The 19,044-nt window shown below is 43.6% G+C and overlaps 1 protein-coding gene across 8 annotated transcripts in view; it reads right to left on the bottom strand.

The window, feature by feature from the left end:
• Window positions 1-684: 684 nt before the first annotated feature.
• The window catches only part of RASAL2 (RAS protein activator like 2), a 340,966-nt gene continuing 322,606 nt past the window's right edge, over window positions 685-19,044 (bottom strand). For 4 of the 8 annotated variants that reach the window (XM_061634210.1, XM_061634211.1, XM_061634208.1 and 1 more), the window contains 5 exons: window positions 12,059-12,193; window positions 10,655-10,857; window positions 10,016-10,103; window positions 8,047-8,077; window positions 686-4,708 (listed from right to left, as the gene is read on the bottom strand). In XM_061634210.1, coding sequence (XP_061490194.1) covers window positions 4,566-4,708; window positions 8,047-8,077; window positions 10,016-10,103; window positions 10,655-10,857; window positions 12,059-12,193 — 600 coding nt within the window. In that variant the 3' untranslated portion in view covers window positions 686-4,565. Of the gene's footprint in view, window positions 4,709-8,046; window positions 8,078-10,015; window positions 10,104-10,654; window positions 10,858-12,058; window positions 12,194-19,044 lie in introns of all 8 variants that reach the window. The other 4 variants (XM_061634207.1, XM_061634209.1, XM_061634205.1 and 1 more) reach the window with 3 other exon arrangements.

Below are 19,044 nucleotides of genomic sequence, written 5' to 3'. Positions count from 1 at the left end.
GACCACCTTCTGAGCCCTACCCTCAAGGAAAGACCAGAGTCACTTAACTAAATGCAGCACCTCCCAACCCCATACCAGCAAAAGGCTATCCCATGGCCAACAGTAATGAAAGCAGCTGAGAGATCCAGGACCTTTCCACCTCCCAGCACAGGTAGCCAACATGGTTTCAGATCTAACCTCCAAGTGGGTAGGTAACCAGACTGAAATGGATTTAGATATCGCAACTTCCTCAAGGAAAACTTGGGAGTTGGTTTTCTTTGCTTGTCATAAACTAGCACAAATCTATCTTGAGCAGACCTGAGCCAAGATATTTTGGTGCCCAGGGCAAAACCCCTCAGAGCAGAGTCTACCAGAGTTCAATTTGTGCACAACCCCCATTGAAAATTTAGATCTCTGCTGCTTTTAATGGTCTCCAAAACCTCCCATCTTCCTTCATGGCTCCTGTGATCCTGAGGTCATAGAAATGCAGATTCATCAGTGATTTGCTGCTCTGTTCAACCACTCATCATTTCAGTTTCCAGACTGGAAGTATAGCTGAAGTATCATTCTGAGACTTCTTAGGAAACCTATTTTCAGTCACCCCCACCTGAAACGGAGTTCTCCCACTGCTCCAGCTTTCATAAGTGCAGATACAGGCCGAGTCCAAAGTGTTTAAAGTTAAAGTTTATTTTGGAATTCTTTGTAGGAATATCAATAAAACCTCAAATGTATCTATATCTGTACATATACAAGAAACTGTTCAAAAATATTCACAGAACAAAAATAAATCTTCTTTAGAATAAACCCAGACAATGAAATGCAGAAGTGGGTCCTGGAGACCCAAAGAGTCCAGCACTACTGGCATAAAAATACAGGTTTAGAGAGGGGAACAAGGAAACAAGGTACTGTGTTAAATGGTAAACCATATCAAAATAAATTATTCAAAGCTAGCATTGCAAAACAAAAATAAAAAGAGAGTCCTGCAAGGTAACATTTTTATTAAGGCCCAGGAGGCAGCAGATCTATTGTACAGCTAGAATTTGTGGAAGAAGGTTTCACCAGCACATGCTCTCCTCTCTCTCTCTCACTCCTCCCCACTTCTTGTATAGGGTCTAAGTTATTAGAAGGATGGAGATTTCACTGTAACAAGATGATTTTGGGGAGGGGAGGCTAGGATCATGACCATGATTAGCACAACGCTGCCTACTGCTTTGCATATCTGGAATCCCACCCCATTACTTCATGTATAAAAATGGCAAAGAGGCATGCATTTCTCCAGTGTAGCCCTCCCTCACTTGGAGACGCCATACTTGCAGAGATACATAGATTCCTCTCTCCTTTGTGGTAACCATTAATGCTCCTAAAAGTATTCTGCTTCCAAATTAGGAGGCTTCAAAGGATTATGGAATATAGGGATGCAGAGACTGTGGGTAGTATTCAGCGTAGCACTAATGCAATTGTTCCATCAGTGTGAGGATTTCTCCTTGTGCAATGAAACAATCTCCCTGTCTCCTCCTCCATACACCCCGTAAATCTTTTCTGGGTTCCCCCCCCAACCCTTGGAGCAGATCTGAGGATGTCACAGGATGCATGCAAGGGAGGGACACACCATTGTGCTTGCACAAAAAGTTGGTTGAACACTGCCCTTTAAGTGTTGTGTCTTCTTCAGCCTATTGCCACCACAAATGCACCACAGGCCTGTTGGGGTTTCCCTTCAAAGTGCAATAGAAGAGTAAGAGTTACCCTTGCAAGGGCAGACTTCTAGCTCCCAGAATGATCTACTGATAAAAAGGTAAAGGTGTCCCCGCACTTATAGTGCGAGTCGTTTCCGATTCTTAGGTGACGTCTTGCGACGTTTACTAGGCAGTCCGTATATATGGGGTGGGATTGCCAGTTCCTTCCCTGGCCTTTCTTTACCCCCCAGCATATGCTGTGTACTCATTTTACCAACCATGGATGGATGGAAGGCTGAGTGGACCTCGACCCCTTTTACCGGAGATTCAACTTCCTCCTTCCGTTGGAATCAAACTCCGGCCGTGAGCAGAGCTTCGGCTGTGTTACCGCTGCTTACCACTCTGCGCCACGGAGGGCCATTGATCTACTGATAAGACAAGATTAAAATGGATGGATTCAACAAAACATTGAATGCCTGGGTAGGACTGCGATATAATAAAAATGAACTTATTGCCAATATAATTCCCCTTCGCTGCTGCTGCTGCTTACAATGGCTGTAAAAATACCACAGCAGAAGTTAAGGATTTAATTCAATCCTTAATGCATTGCCTTATTTGGAATAATAAGGTCTCAAGTGGCAAAGAACATCCCAATGCAGCAGAAGGCACAAAGAGGAGCACAGGCAGTCGCACATATGATCCGACTGTGATGTGCCATGATTGGGATATAAAAGGTAGTAATCTCAATTAATTTATGGATCAGCAAAGTCACACTAGATCCTTACAGAAATGGGTCATGCTACAGAAAAATTTTAGCGCATACTTTTATAATAAAAAATTATGAAATATACATAGCTTACTCCTATCCCATCACTTCACTCTTCTGTAATTTATCACACAGGCTTTTCCATAGTTAGAAGACTGTAATTATGTGCATGGCAAAAGGCCAAACTGACAAGGTTTTATAATTTACATATTGAAAAAACGGCTTTTAATATAAAATGAATCAAGATAAAATGCAAGAGCAACCTTCTTTGTTTTTCTAGTACTGACATTTGAAATTTGCTGTCCAAAAGTGCAAAGACAATTGTGTTTGGGGATCTAATTGTATATGAATGCCTATTGAATTTTAAATATATGTAAAGGACTTATCTCCAAAAATCTCTATTATCCCAAGGTAATGAATAAGGGAAAGGATGTGCCAACCAAAATATCTGTAGAGCACTGAATGACAATTGTAAAGCAGATCTATGATATCAATAAATGTAGCAAGAAAATAGGGGAAGTGTAAATTTTTCTTCCAGTGGTACTAGTATGCCTACAGGAACTAAAAGAATGTACATGATCATCACTGGCATATGCTGGAAGTGTCAGGCAAACGGGGCTTAATTCTTGCATTTGGTGACATTGTACAATTGTAAAATGTTAGTGGAAGGAGGTCCAAAAGATTATTCAGGAGATAATGGGATGAACTTCTGTTTACACTACATATTGTTCTTTTCAGGCCAAAACAGATGTCCAGTGGCAGACCCACATTGTGGAAATCAGGTTGCTGATGAAGAGGCTACAATGGGATGGGATGGGAACCATTTTGCAGCAGAAATGTGGTAGGTGGGACATCTACTCTAATAACTCCTCCTCCTCACTTTCCCATACAATGCAGTGTGCTAAAAAGAAACATGGAGGATCAGAAATTTGTTAAAATCTGCCAAAATTATTATAACATAATTGGAACCAGAAGAAACACTCCACTGGGGTATGGTTAGGAAAGTTGGTTGATTTGTAAGCTTATTTCCATCACCCCGATGTGGATGAGCAAGAAAAAGTTCTGTACATATTCTTCCTAGAAAACTGGAAGCTTTTTATCATCTTTTGGAATGAAAACGAATCTGAAGATAAGGTACAACACAAATACTGCTTTAATGTAGGTAATTAACAAACTAAGATAACAGAAGGGTTTTGTTCAATTTTGGGGCACAATTTACATATTATGCCACTAAAGTTTAAAAAAAAATCAATAAAAGTAGAAAATAAATAAATAAAAAGAGAAGCAGCCTTTCATATTTAGAGGTGGAGGGAATGTTGCAGTGGTGAATGGAACTGCCATTGACTGTGTGCAACAACATGATTGAATGCCTTGGAACCAGGGCTCAGAAAAAAGATGCTCTGAGAGGAAGGGGAAATTTAGGTCCATATATAGACTGGTGGAAGAGATATTTCATAGATTTATTTCCACTCTCCTCAGTCTTCACAAAGCATCCCACTCTAACGTAGGAGGCTCTGGGGATATTTGGCAAATGGGAATGCAAGGACTATAACTGCTACAGAATTTTAGATGGTGGGTTTCCCCCAGACCTGCTACTGCCACATATCCACACATGTAGACTGTCTGAGGGGGCCCCTTTTCAATGTTGCTACTGAAAGTATCCTCTCATGCTGCAGAACATGAGCTCCTGTGGCCCTTCTCCCTCATTTACAATTTAGCAGCTTGTTCTGAGCTTAGCTGGACAGACAATGCATTGATGCCTACTCCGTCCTAGACTGATCCAAGCATATCACAGGCTTCTACTGTGCTCTGAACACCAGAGAAGCAGACTGGAAACTCAGCCGTGTCAAAATTGAGAAGGTGGTCCAGACTCTCCGTGGCAACGTTGAAGAGCCCAGGCAGGTCTATATGCATATATTGGTGCATGGTGGTGGCAGGCTGGGGGATCGCTACCTTTAAAATGACACAAGGGACACAATCTCTGCATCCCTATTGTCCAATTTTCCTTGAAGCATTCTTCTTTGAAGCAGGCTGCTTTGGGGAGCATTGAGGGAGTTGTGTGGCTAGCCTTAGAGTGGGTGGGAGAAATGAGGAGCGGGCAATTTGTCGGTGGGATAAGTTGCTGTTAGCAGCTACTGTTTTTAAATTCACCATTCTCCGTGATGGAAAGCTTGGTGGGGTTGGTGGGGGAAATGCCGTTCCGGGCTTGCATGCTGTAATGTTCCTTCACTTGTGTTAGGGCACTCATCAATCGCGTGTTGGCTGAATCCAGAGAAAGGATCCTTTTTTCCTGCAACAAAACACATAGATTGAGATCAGAGCTGTCTGGCTTCACTGCAACATGACCTTAATGATTTCATACGCTGTAACAACTGGGTCTCAAGGTGACCATAAATTCTTTAAAGAAATATTTTCCACAGGCTGATCCAGCCTGGCTAGTGCTCTGCAGCAGAACGAAATGAGCCTGCCTCTTTCTGCTGTCCAGCATCTGTTCTGTGGAAGCTGCCAATTAGCCATTATGAAAAGCTGATTTAGTGGTGGATCATTTAGGAACACGTTCCTAGAGAATTAATGGGTTAGTTTTTGAACACAGGAAAACAGAAAAAGGCAGAAGAAGGATATGAGAGAGTGGATTCATTCTAGAGTGGAGGCAGGGAGTATGGAGTGGGATCCTCCAGGACAGGGCTTGCAATACACCCCTGGTACATGAAAAATTATAAATCCAAATAGATGCCAACAGCGTGAGGGAGCAACAGCAACACAGGATGGGGTGGAGGAAAGCAGCCAAAAGCTGGAAATATGGAGTGCTGAATGATGGGAAGGAGCAAGAGGGGAGGAAGTGGAAAGGTTGTGTTAAAGGGTGGTGGTAGAGTGAGGGAAAAGATGCCATTGACAAGACACAAAAAACAAACAGGGCACCTGGCTCCTTAGACCCATTCCAGCTCAGTTACTCCAGGACTCTACAAAATCAAAAAGCCCTTTCTGGTTTTGATCAAAAACTGTGGGTTTCTGCATTAGAAAAACAATAGAAGACTATACAGGGCCAGTGCCAGGCATGACTGGGCCCTTGGGTGCTGGCCTGCCCTGGGCCCCCTGCTCCCAGCCCCTTCCCCCAGACTGTGCAGGACCGCTCCACCTACCTCTTCTCTCTTTCTGTGAATGCCCTGTGTGTTGGACACGCAGGTCACTGCAATCAACCAAGGTGGCGGCAAAGGCTTCTCTAAGGAGCTGATATCCCCACCGCCATCTTCGTTGATGGCATACATGAGCACTATGCTGCATGCACGCATATGCCTGCCATCAAAAGATGGCAGTAGGAGCATCAGCCCTTAGAGAAGCCTCTGCTGCCAACTTGGTTGATGGCAGCTATGTGCGCAGCGTGCAGGGCATTCACAGAAAGGGAGGATAGGTAAGTGGAGCGGGTGGGCACCGCAGGCCCACACGGTCTGGGGGCCCCCTGGCAGCTCCATATTTGTAATCTGCAGCCGGGTCGGGAGTTGACCCTGCCAAGGATTGCAGAAGGGGAACACTACCCCCACACCCTAAGGAGAGGCCCTTCAGGGGCCCTTGGCCAGGACCCAACCTGGCCGCCCTTTGGCACCAGCCCTGAGGCTACACATATGAATGACAGACAAATAAATCACTGGCACTATATAGTGGGGAGGAACCAAAATGAAAAGGAAGAAGGACCTGCTTTGGTTTAATCTTAATTTAAAACAAAAACTGGTAACGGTGTTAGGCTGTTGGGCTTTCTAGCGGAAAATGTGTTTCAGCATTCCTGTCTCAATAGCAACTAATGCAGCATGCAGTGGCTCTGCATGGCACAACATGAATGAGGGAAGGAGAAGCAATATATAGAGGGCATAAACATGAAGGAATGAATGAGTCACTTCCTCTAGAGGCAAAGGCAGTAAATCCACTAAGTGCTGCTGTTGCTGTTGATGGGGTCTTGCACAATCCCCATGGAAATGAAGAGAGGTGGTAAAGCAGCGGCAGCAATGTGGGGTCATTTCCAAAAGCAATGCCATAGCCAAAGGGCTGGGTTTTCCAGCATGGCAGGTACATGGTGTACACTTAAGGAGGACGCTTCTGGCACTTCTCCCCGGATGGGACTGCCATGTGTAATTTGAGGTCTGCATTTCTGAGGAACGAAGCCTGCATTTAATTAAAGTGTGCTCCATGTGATATGTGGGGACTTTGACATGTCAGTCTGTTGCTAATCTATGCATCTGGGCTGCACATGAAGCAGCCCACAGTTACCAACGTCCATGCAGCAGGTTCGACAGCTTTTGCTAAATTCAGAAACCTCAGTGGGCTGGGCAGTTTGGGCTGCTGGGAGCCTTTAACTAATTTCCTTCCCCAACGGTTCTCTCATGGCACAATGGTGTGCGCCCTGGTACACAGTTTCAGAGCGACTGATATAATCTCAGAGCTGCTTTGGACTTTTCGGAGATGCATTACAAAAAGAAGCATAAATGACATGTGCTTCAACTTCCTATAAAGGGAGAAGATATCCATTATACATCTTCATTCTTTTGGATGAAGCCTGGAACAAGGTGAAAAGGAAGCACATTCTCACTTCCTTCCCTGCTGCTTTTCTGATATGTCTAAAGTGGGTCTTGGTCACTGACAACCATGGGGAAACATTAGCCATTTTTTATAATCCATAAGGCATAAGTGCAGTACATAGATGGGATGTGTTTGAGAAGACACTATTTCACTGCTTAAGGCAATTGTGCTGAGGTTTAAAAAAAGAGGCGGCCCTTTTTGACGGTTCAATCTGTCTACCTAACCATACACCATACATATAAAGGAAGTTTGCCTAAGATCAGCTTTGTTTCTGTCTCGTGTCTTTCACCTCCTCCTCCCTGCCATAATACATCAGAATCTTTCCAAAGTTTCTACCACAGAACAGTACTTCAAAAGGTGCAAAGCCAAAGTCTCTGACACCAACTGAGATTGCCCAACATTATAGATGCTGCTGGAATCCAGAATGCAGGTCCCACAAACTGGATTACTGGAGGTCTGTTTATATTAAGACACGTTTTGTCCCCCTGTTTAAGAGCCCTAAACATTACTTGGTGTGCAAAAGGCCCTTTGGAATCAATCTGGGGAAAACTGTACTTTTGGTTGCCTCATGATCACCCTCTTGATTAATCTAGCCTGTGTTTCTGGACCAGTTTTACCTACATTGAGGGGAGCTCCCTCCAGCACAACAAACTTTCATTGCAGACTCAAGAGTCAACCTGGAAAGAATGACTGTAAAGTTCCAGATGAAAAGCTCTCACTGTTGCTGAGATAACCCCGCAGACCTCATTTTAATACTGATCCTGCTTTGCTGCCATATAAACTTGGGTGCATTTGTCCCTTTCATTCTATTTGTGCAACAATTCAAATTTAAAAGAAGCAAAAATTGATCCAGAAGGCATGAGCTTGGGAGTTCAAGGAGAGGGTGCCTTGACAACACCTCCTCAGTCACAAAGCAAGTGCAGGGCAATCCAAGGACGTTCCGAACTGCATCTGGATGAGGTGCAGGGAGTGACAGGAGCTGGAATGTGTAGTGGGAGGTGAGTGCGCCAGGCCAGGGCAGGGTGGTGCTCAGCTAGAGAACTGATTGGGTGTACTTGCCTGCTTGAATTATCTCATCCCCATTTAAGACCTGTAATTTAACACAGTGGTGATGTCACTTGCAATTACAAATGGAAGCTTAGCGCACAGTGAAGCTTTGCTAGTTTATGGGGGTGGGGAAATAGTGACATCCAGGGTCCCCCTTCCCCATCCAGCAAAAACAGATTGACTAAAAAACAGGGGCTGCCAGAAGGACAATGTGGGGCAAAACATCCTAAGCAAAGGGTGAGAAAGCAGATTCCTTGCTGCTCCTTCTGATTTTGTAAGGGTGATGGCTCCATGCTTCAGAGCAAGTGTTGTGAGGTAAAGCAAACACTCTTCAGCAAACTAGGAGTCCAATTTAGGGCTTTTGCTTCCCACTGATTTGCTGCAATGGCCACAGCACCTGCAGCCAGATTTTTTTGCAGCTGTGGGAGAGCCAGGCAGCTTTGATATGTACCTATCAGTGTCCCTGCTCCCAGCCACCATCTGGAAAACCCCCCACAAATGATTAAATATTGGAGAGACGTGTCCACAGCCCCCAAACAGATAACATATTTCTATCACCACAACTCATTTGGTAGAGAGATGTTCCCTCTGTGTAGAAACAGACCCTTTTCAGCCCAAAGCACTCTGTGCTCTGCTCCGGAAAGAACAAGCGGCTCCGATCAAGCTGCTCTGTAGTTAAATCAATCTTGCAAATAAGTCCTCAGGAACCAGCAGTCCTCCTGCTTATACAAGTTGTGGCCCAAGAGAAAAAATAAATCCCTACTTCTGAAAAAGTCATCTGGAGAACATTTACACTCGCTGTAGGAGATCAGACAAACAGTTAATCAATAGTCTGAGTTACAGCCAGGTGTTTCTGGTTAGATTTGAACTGATGAATTATCATGGAGCATCTAGGAAAAGTAGTCAAAGACAAGCCCCATTCTCAATGGCAGGGGTGGGGAAGCTTAGGCCTGGGGGCTGAATGTGGCCCTCAGGACTCTCCCCCAAGCCACTCTCCTAACCGACCATGCTCCATACTCTCTGAGTGCCTTTGCCTGGCTGGAGTGTGTCCTTGGATTGTGACAATGCTTCTTACTTGGCTTGATGGAGGATGGATAAATGTGGAAGCGGAGGCGGGGTGTGTATGCAGAAACCTCTGGTTTATATGTAGCTAGAATGTAGCCTACTGTACAAAGATAAGCCACACCTACTGCTCCACCCACTTTTTCACCTGGCCCTGCCCATCACAGGAATGTGATCACTAGACAGTTGTTGATAAAGAAATACGGCCCTCAGGCTGAAAAAGTTTCTCCACTCCTGCTCTATGGTCCTTTTATGGTCCTGCATAAAGCCAGAGGAATATGGCTGATGTTAAAGACACTAAGGAAAGTATTATCTAGAAATGATATATGCTATACTGGGACATAACTGTATGCTCTGAGGGCAAGGGGCATTTCACACAAGCATTAGCATACAGGAAGAGATCAAAGTGATTTTTTCATGAGTGGTTTAATCCTCTTTTCTCCTCACTGAGCCAATAAGAGCACCCCAGCAGGGAGGCAAAAGAAGCCCAAGCAAATCTTCCAAACTCACCCAAAACATCTATATGCCACATGCAACTCTATTTCCCCCCTATGCCAAACAAGGCAGGTGCCACAGGAGGACATCTCACAATGGGCATCATTCCAAGCCAATCAGCCAAGGTCACAAGCCAAAGCTTTGTCTGCACATCTGACAGCACTCAACAGCAGCAGCTTAGCACTCAGCTCTGACTACATGATGCTTTGAGTGTCAGGAGGGTACACGCTTTGACCCTACATAATCCACAGTGTGTAAGGCAACAGCCAGTCTGTTCTGAAGAAGGGAATAGTCCATGCCTTGCTCCACCGAGATGCTGCCATAGGCATATTCCAGAAGTTCCTTTACTGTATTAGTCACAGGGCACACTAAGGAGTGGAACAGCGGTGGCTGTGCCGGTGAACAAAAGCACTTGGAGCCTTACCTGTGCATCAATTATTTTCTGCTTTGTGTCAATGACCGCCTGCATCTCTGCGTGGTCCTTCTTCAGTTCCTCCTCAACAGCCATTAACCTACAAAAGAGCAAATGATATAGAAAATAAATCTGATTGTGTCTTTGAGGCATCACAGAAAAACAAAGATCAGCCCAGCAACTGGCTTAAAGACAAAAACTTCAAAGCGCTCTACCCCTCATTCAACAATTTCAGTTGGACAAGCTCCAAGTCTTTCAAGGAGCTACGGAAAGCCTAAACTCAAAGGCAACAGCTCACCCATGGAAACATGAGAAGATGAACTAGCATTTGAATTCAGGTCTCCTTGTCTGCTCTGTGCAGTGTGGTCTACCTAAACAGCACTGCAGATGCTTGAGAATTAAGCTCCTGAGCTCCTTCCCCGGATCTGCTACAGATTCTTTGCACAACACTTTGTCAAGTGTTTTATCTCTTGTCTTAGCCTCCTATGCACAAAAGAAAGATAATTTTTCCCTTCAGCAAGCTATTGTTACATTTCACATAGGAACTCCCCACATTACGATTAAACACTCACAATGCAATTCAGAGAAGTATTTTTACTCCTTCAAACTTTCCAGGTCCTCCCTCCCACGACAGTACCCTCTTCCCCTCACCTGCTAATGATGCTCTTCATCTGGCTATCCTTCTCCTCCTGCTGCCTTCGCAACCGCTCTTCACTATCTTCCAACCTAGCCTTATATTCCATCAATAACTTCTGCATTTGCTGCTCCTGCACCAGGAGCCGCTGCTCATACTCCTCCAGTCGGCGGCTTGACATTTTCAGGCGATCTTTGAGCTTGGTTATCTCCTGTTCATACTGTAGATTGGAGGCAATGGTGTACATTATTTATTAGCCACCTTTCCAGTGTTCAAGGTGGTATGCAATAAAAATAACTACAAGAAATCTGTAAAAAAAACCAAACAAACAAAAAGACAACCCCCCCCTCCAATAAGCAAGGCCAATCGAGAGGGCAAATTATGGATATCAGGGGGAATCCCTTTCCACAGCTTCTGTGACATTTCTTACTTCATACGGTGTTGGTACTTGAAGCAGAGCCTGAGAAGGTGATAGAAGGTGATGTCGAGGACAATATAAAGAGAGGCTCCCAGAGATATGTAGGACCTAGGCTCTGAAGGGCTTCACAGGTAAAAAATAGTATTGTGAATTGGACTGCACTAGAATCATCTTGGCACCCAGTGCAGGTGAAACAAAATTGAATGGGCGTGTTCACAATTCCTCATATAAGAAGGTGTGCCCTAGTATTTTGCACTAGCTGAAACTTCCAAGTTGTCTTCAAGGGCAGCCCCATACAGAGAGTGATACAATAGTCAAGTCTGGAGGTTATGAAAGCATGGATTAGCATTGCAAAGCCCTCTGTGTCCAAGAATGGCTGAGCCTGAAAGGAAGTGAAGCCAGTAAAAAGTATTATTGGCTACTGTGACAACTTGCTTGTCAACAAGTAGAGCTAGATCAAAAACAACTTCCAGACTCCAAACCTGTCCTGATGAGGGAAATTATAATCCCATAAATCACAGGAAAACCTACTCTGTCCTAGCAGTGTCACTAGGTATGTGAAGGACTCAGGGCACAACTGTGCATATGTATAGATGCCTCTGGGAAATAAAGATGATGGGTGGCTGTGGCCTCACCAGCACTGCAGTGCATGCAGCTGTCCTACTAGTGAAGCAAAAATAAATAAATTGAAAAACAGAGGAAGGAACCCCGAGGCCCCTTGGGCCACCCCTATATAATGCCCCTGCTCTGCCCAGGACCTAAAGGGATCCTACTAGCATCACTTCAGACTTCTTTGGATTCAGCTTCAATCTGTGAGCCCTCATCCACCTGACTTTGTCTTCCAGACACCGATATTATATAACAATAGAAGCATCCAGAGGTTTAATAACTGAAATACAGAGCTGGGTGTCATCACCACAGTGACAACACTTCACTCTGAAACTTCCATCAGATCTTCCAATGTCTTGTTGTAGGTGACTCAGAGCTGGCATCTGGCTGCTACCTTTTCTGCATGCTTCTCTTCATCTTGGTTTTGCTCAGCATCTTCCTCCTCTTCTTTGTACTGCCCATTGTTTAGGACCCAAGCAGCTGTCCTTTCCACAGGTGACATTGTGGCAGAGTCTACAGGTGACTGAATCTGCAAGCAGAGCATGAAAGTGTAAGAGACTCCCGATCTCATTGTTTGCCAGGGGGAGAGCCACATGAGCTATTGGTTAAGCTCAGTGGTACCTGGGGCAGTATATATTCTGGCAGTGGCATGAGAGCGCCTGTCTCCATAGCATGGCCTCACCCCACTCCAGTAATGTGTGTATAAAGGAATCATATGGGCAGAGCCAATTACATATGGTTTCTTCCCATGAGAATGTAGCTAAGAAAAGTATTTTTATTAATTCAGTGGACAGATACATGCAAGATTATCAGTTAGGTTTGATGTTTTCCCTCTCCACCGCCTTGGAAACAATATGGTACTCTTATTATTCAGATCACAAATAAAGAGCAATCCTAATAAAGCCATTGTGAAAGAATGATTTTGTTTGCTATGACTTTGCTGAGAAGTAATGAAAGAAATCTAAATGTGGACTGTGCGTGCAACGTAGAGAAACTGACTGAGCTATTTGGATGTACTTGTTTTAGCAACTTGCGACCTTTTAGGCAGACAAAAAAGTGCATTCAAAGGGATACTGTTCTCAAATCATACTTTCCTTCAAAATTTTGCATGGGGGCGACCATTTCTGATGTTTTCAGGTAATTTTTGCTATACTTTCAAATGCAACATTCCAGGATGGGTTTTGTAATGCTTATGCACTTGCTTTAAGAGGTCTGCTTCCATTTTAATATGCCACAATCTTGAGCAGTTTCACCCTAGGTTTCAACATTTGTTCAGGCTGGACATGGATCTGGCCAGGAAACAATGGAAGACCTTACTTAATGTTGCATTACAATTTACGTCACTAAAATCTGACTATCTGCATGCAGTGACCATCTCCGAGCTTCTCCCTCAATCCATAAAGTAAACTACAGGTCATAATTTATAGCAATTGTATCCTCTTAGAAGCAGTTTTGGAATGCCTGATTGTCAGGGGGCAAATTGTGGTATAAATATGTTTTACATATTCAATCACAGTGAAATACACAAGGATCTCTGATAGAAATAAGGAACTGTGGCTTCTCTCCTGCTAGGAGGATTCTTTAGGGTCTGCCAGTGGAAGTAGTGAGCAGTGCATAATACAAAGCAATCAAGGAAAGATGGCTATATTTCTGCAAAAGGCAAGATGCAGATGTCAAAAAGCTCTTACTCAACTAAGAGCTGACTGCTATTAACTGCAATCCTATACATTAAACAAGCCGCTACAGTAGATACTGTGTTCCCCTCTCCTGCAAAGAACATTGTATGAGGAATAGGGAATACGCAACATGAGCCTCCTTGCTATCCAGGAAAGAGAATGACTGCTGCAATTGATATGACTTGCTTAGAAAGACTGTCAGGAATTTTTATTATGGAAGATCCTTAGACTTTCATCTAAGGAAGATGAGAGTGCAGGAGGGAACAGATAATTATGCTCATGCAACCACAGCTATCCCATTTAAGATGAAGACAACGGCTGTAACATTTTTAGAATAGTTGGTACCCTCACCATGTTTAGTATGAATATACTTTTCCTTCTCCTAAGGAGAGCTCTGGAAAACCAGTTTTGTAAATGTTCAGAGTGGTTCAGTTTGCACTGAGGAAAAGCTGATTGTGGAGGATACCAGTTGGCTATTGTCAACCTCCTTCCAATCTTTGAAGCAATTTTGCATAGTTTTAAAAATTGTTTCTATCTTTTAATAAAATAATGTGAAAGCTGAACATTTAAAATAAATTCACTAATAGGCAAAAAAAAGTGTGGTTTAAGAATGTACCTATAGCCAACAGATATTTCTATCAAACTTTAAAAAGCAGAGAAATTGGGCAGCTATAGTGAATGCACCAGGGGAGCAGGAGACCTGACCTCCTCTGAGATATTGTACTTCCCTACAAATTTGTTAAATGCAAACACAATTTGGGTTAGTCTTTCACAGTCCAATCCACTTCCTGTGTAGCTGGAAAGAATTTGGTAACATGTGCCTCTGAACATATGGTGAGTGGTGGCAACACCTGCCATCTCCAAAGATAGAGAAATGTATTTTTGTATGTTAGTTGGTGTTCTTCTTACTTTGCTTCTTTGCTGTTTTACTAATGTTTCTACATAGAATATGAACTAGAAAATTATATTTCTCTCATTATGTATCCTAGAAATCTGTGTCAATTTTTTAAAATTAATTTCAAAGCCTTTTTATTGGTCAATGTCATATGGTGGAGAAGACAGCCTTTTGTGTTTCTAACTGGAGGTTATGCTCTATTTCTATTTTGGGTGCATTAACAGTTGAAACTGAAACTGCAGTTGGATGTAAAATCAGACTGATTACAATATGTTGCTACTTAAGCAATGAATCTAACTGTTGAAAAAAAACAAACTTGGCCTGCCCAAGATGCATGTTTTCAGCCTGCTATACTTAAACTACTCCACTTAAGAAAAGGTGGGCATGATCAATTAAAAACATAGAGTACACCTAGAATTTTGCTAGAATATATTTCACCTCCCAATGTTTTATCTTCTGTAAACTGAGACACTCCTCATGTCCATTGGAAACTATTCTGCAGAATAGTCAGTGCTATTATTCCACAATTGTTTTTGGAGGTTTTTTTCATGTATTTTTTCATGTATTTTCAGTATTGCTGTACTTCACATATTCACAGAAACGGAAGCAAAAGAAAATGTTTTACTCTAGGAAACTTCACTATGCTACCCTGGATTCCTGCTGGGAGGAAGGATAAAAATCAAATAATAAATAAACAAAATTACAAAGTAAATCAAACATATTTAAAGTGACTATATGAACTATATCAACTGTTTTAATATTGTTGCTTCCTCCGTGCTAAAACAAGATCAGCACAGCACATGTCTTGTTTCTGTTATTTGGGCTATTTGCAGGTGTTGCCACAACTCACCATATGCTCACAGGCACATGTTACCAAATTCTTCTAAGCTACACAGGAAATGGACTGGACTGTGAAAGACCAACCCAAATTGTGTTTGCATTTTTACAAATTTGAAGAGCAGTACAATAGAGAGGAGGTCAGGTCTCCTGCTACTCTGGTGCATTCATTATAGCTGCCCAATTTCCCTGCTATTTAAAGTTTGATAGAAATATCTGTTGGCTATAGGGTATGTTCTTAAACTGCAAAGTTTTTTGCCTGTTAGTGAATTTCTCTGCTTTTTAATCTAAGAGGTAAGGAATGGGAACCTGTGCAAGTTTGCTGAGAATGGATTGTTCATTTGCATGCTCATTGAGTTCAATGGGATTTACTCCCCTGCAATCATGGCTAGGATAGATAAAACTGTCCACAGGGAAGGAGGAGGGGGAGGGGAGAATAGAGGGAAGGAGGAAGGGGGAAGGAGGAAGGAGGGGATTGGAAGGGGAGGGGTGAAGGAAGGGGGAGGGAAAGGGAGGAGAGGAGAGCAGAAGCAGGGGGAGGGGGAAGGAGGTGATGGAAGGGAGGAGGAGGAGGGCAGGGCAGGTTTGATCATTTGCATGCTTATCGAGTGCAATGGGATTTCCTCCCATGCAATCATGCTTGGAAATGAAATGGACCGCCTTCAAGTCAGTTCCGACTTATGGTGACCCTATGAATTGGGTTTTCATGGTAAGCGGTATTCAGAGGTGGTTTACCATTGCCTTCCTCTCAGAGCTTGGAAAAGTTACTTTTTTGAACTACAACTCCCATCAGCCCAATCCAGTGGCCATGCTGGCTGGGGCTGATGGGAGTCGTAGTTCAAAAAAGTAACTTTTCCAAGCTCTGCTTCCTCTGAGGTTGAGAGGCAGTGACTGGCCCAAGGTCACCCAGTGAGCTTCATGGCTGTGTGGCAAATCGAATCCTGGTCTCCTAGCTCGTAGTCCTAGGATAGGTAAAACTGACCATGGGGGAGGGGGAGGGCAGAAGGAAAGGAGAGGAGGAGGGAGAAGATTGGAGGGGGAGGGGGAGGGGGAGGGAGGAGTGAAGGGAGGGGAAAGGAAGGAGGTGGAAAGGGACAAGAAGGAGGGGATAGGAGGGAAGAGGAGGGGAGGGCAGGTTTGATTATTTGCCTGTTTTTTGAGTTCAGTGGGATTTACTCCTGTGCAATCATGCTTAGGATAGGTTAAACTGACCTGGAGGAGGGGCAAGGAGGGTAGGGGGAGGGGAGGGGGAGGGTAGGAGATTGGATGAGTGGGCACTGGGCAAAGGGGAAAACCCTTTTCTTTCCAAAAGAAAAACACTGTGAACAGTATCATTCTTTTTCAGGGTTTCCCCCACCTTTTTATTCTACAGCAGGCACATGTGGCCTCCCACCCAAATTTAAACCAAAGCTGTCCCTGGCCACATCCACACCAGACATTTATGTCACTTTACACAGTCATGGCTTCTCCCAAAGAATCCTGTAAAGTGTAGTTACTGAAGGGTGCTGCTGAAAGTTGCTAGAAAAGGCCCTGTTCTCCTCACAGAGCTTCAGTCAGAGTGGCTGACTGTTAAACCACTCTGGTCACTGAAGCTCTGTCAGGGGAATAGGAGCCTCCTCTCAGCACCCTTCACAAACTACATTTCCCAGGATTCTTTGGGTAAAGCCATGACTGTCTAAAGTGAAATAAAGGTCTGGTGTGGGTGTGGCCCCCTGATTAGGCAAGCCAAGCAGCTGTGAGTCTGGCTTTTAGAACACTAATGGGTACAGGATGGGAAATACCTGGCTTAGCAGTAGTGCGTGTGAGAAGGACCTTGGAATTGCAGTGGATCGCAAGTTGAACATGACCCAGCAGTGTGATGCTGCGGCAAAAAAGGCAAACGCGGTTTTGGGATGCATAAACAGAGCTATAGTCTCCAGGTCGAGGGAAGTAATAGTCCCACTATATTCTGCATTAGTCAGGCCTCATCTGGAATACTGCGTTCAGTTCTGGGCGCCTCATTTTAAGAAAGATATAGACAAGTTAGAGTGGGTTCAGAAGAGGGCGACAAGGATGATAGCCGGTATGGAGAACAAGTCTTATGAGGAAAGGTTGAAGGAACTTGGCATGTTCAGTCTGGTGAAGAGAAGGCTGAGGGGTGACATGATTGCACTCTTTAAGTACCTGAAGGGCTGTCACATAGAGGAGGGTACAAATTTGTTCTCTGCTGCCCCAGAGGGTAGGACTAGGTCTAATGGTTTTAAGTTGCAGGAGCGTAGATTCAGATTGGACATTAGAAGGAACTTCTTCACAGTAAGGGCAGTTCGGCAATGGAACTGGCTGCCTAGGGAGGTGGTGGGATCCCCTTCGCTGGATGTCTTCAAGCAGAGGCTGGACAGCTATCTGCGGGAGATGCTCTAGCTGTGGATTTCCTGCTGTGAGCAGGGGGTTGGACTCGATGGCCTACAAGGCCCCTTCCAACTCCATGATTCTATGATCCTTACTGAGCATGCTTTATCATTCAGTTCACTGCTAAATTTCTTCAATTAATTAAAACCAGCCAGGCATTTTTTAAAACTTTTAAACTGCAGAAGATGAAGGTCAGAGTATGGGGCAAGGTCAGTGATAGGATTACAGGTACTCTGTGAACATGGCAGATTTTTAATTAACAGATTATGAGAACTCTCAGAGAAAAAAGTCCAAAAGGGGTCTGGTTTCTCTCTCTCTATTGTCTCTTGACTGTTTTGTGTATCTCCATGAAAATTTAGAGTTGTTAAGCAAGTGTTTCTGAGTTCAAGACTATACGTTTTGTAAGGTTTTGTTTTCTAATGAGTTTACAGGAAGCATCAGAATGGCATGATGGGTATTTTCAATTTAACACTGCGGAATGCGAAAAATCCATGCTGACTATAGTATACAGTCACTCTTGTGGCTGTATATAATATACATTTATTAAGTGTTGTTGAAGTATTTGGGAGCAGTGACCATACTGTTATTAAATTAAATTAAACTTACAAATAAATGGTCAATTAAAAATATCCAGCACGGTCACATTTGACTTCAAAAGAGGAAACTTCCGAAAAATGAGAGGACTGGTAAAAAGAAAGTTGAAAGGCAAAATCAAGAGGGTCATATCACCCCAAAATGCTTGGAAGTTGTTTTAAAACACAACATTAGACGCTTAACTGGAGCAGATCAGGAAAGGTACCACCAGGGCCAAGAGAATGCTAGCATGGTTAACAAACAGAGTCTATTAGAGGCAAGAAGTCTTTCTTCAAAAAAAAAAGGAAGTCTTGACCAAATCAGCAGAATAAAACTCTGGCAAAAGAAAACAATAAGGGATGCTAAAAAAGAATTTGAGCACATTGCTAAAATCATAAAAACCAACAACAACCAAGGATACTATAGAACTGGAAAAGGTTCAGAAAAGGGCAACCAAAATGATCAGGGGGATAGAGTGACTCCCACATGAGGAAAGGTTGCACCATTTGGGGCTTCTTAGTTTAGAGAAAAGGTAAGAGGTGACATGATAGAAGAATATAAAATTATACATAGCATGGAGAAAGTGGATAGAGAAAACGTTTTCTCCTCATAATACTAGAACTCGTGGCATCCAATGAAGCTGAATGTTGGAAGATTCAGGACAGACAAAAGTACTTCTCTTCACAAAGCACCTAGTTAAACTATGGAATTCACTCCCACAAGAGACTGGGATGGCCATCAAACTGGATGGCTTTAAAAGAGGATTAGAGAAATTCATGGAGGATAAGGCAATTAATGGCTACTAACCATGATGGCAATGCTCTGCCTCCATAGTCGGTGGCAGTACGCTTCTGAAAACCAGTTGCTAGAAGCCAGAAGAGGGGAGAGTGCTCTCTCAGGTCCTGCTTGCGGGCTTCCCATGGGCATCTGGTTGGCCACTATGTGAATAGGATGCTGGACTAGATGGGCCACTGGCCTGATCCAGCAGGCTCGTCTTATTTTCTTATACAT

This window comes from Rhineura floridana, chromosome 6 (genome assembly GCF_030035675.1).
Source record: "Rhineura floridana isolate rRhiFlo1 chromosome 6, rRhiFlo1.hap2, whole genome shotgun sequence".
Classification (NCBI taxonomy): domain Eukaryota; kingdom Metazoa; phylum Chordata; class Lepidosauria; order Squamata; family Rhineuridae; genus Rhineura; species Rhineura floridana.
Note: the sequence above shows the minus strand (reverse complement) of the source record. Positions and strands in the feature narration are given on the sequence as shown.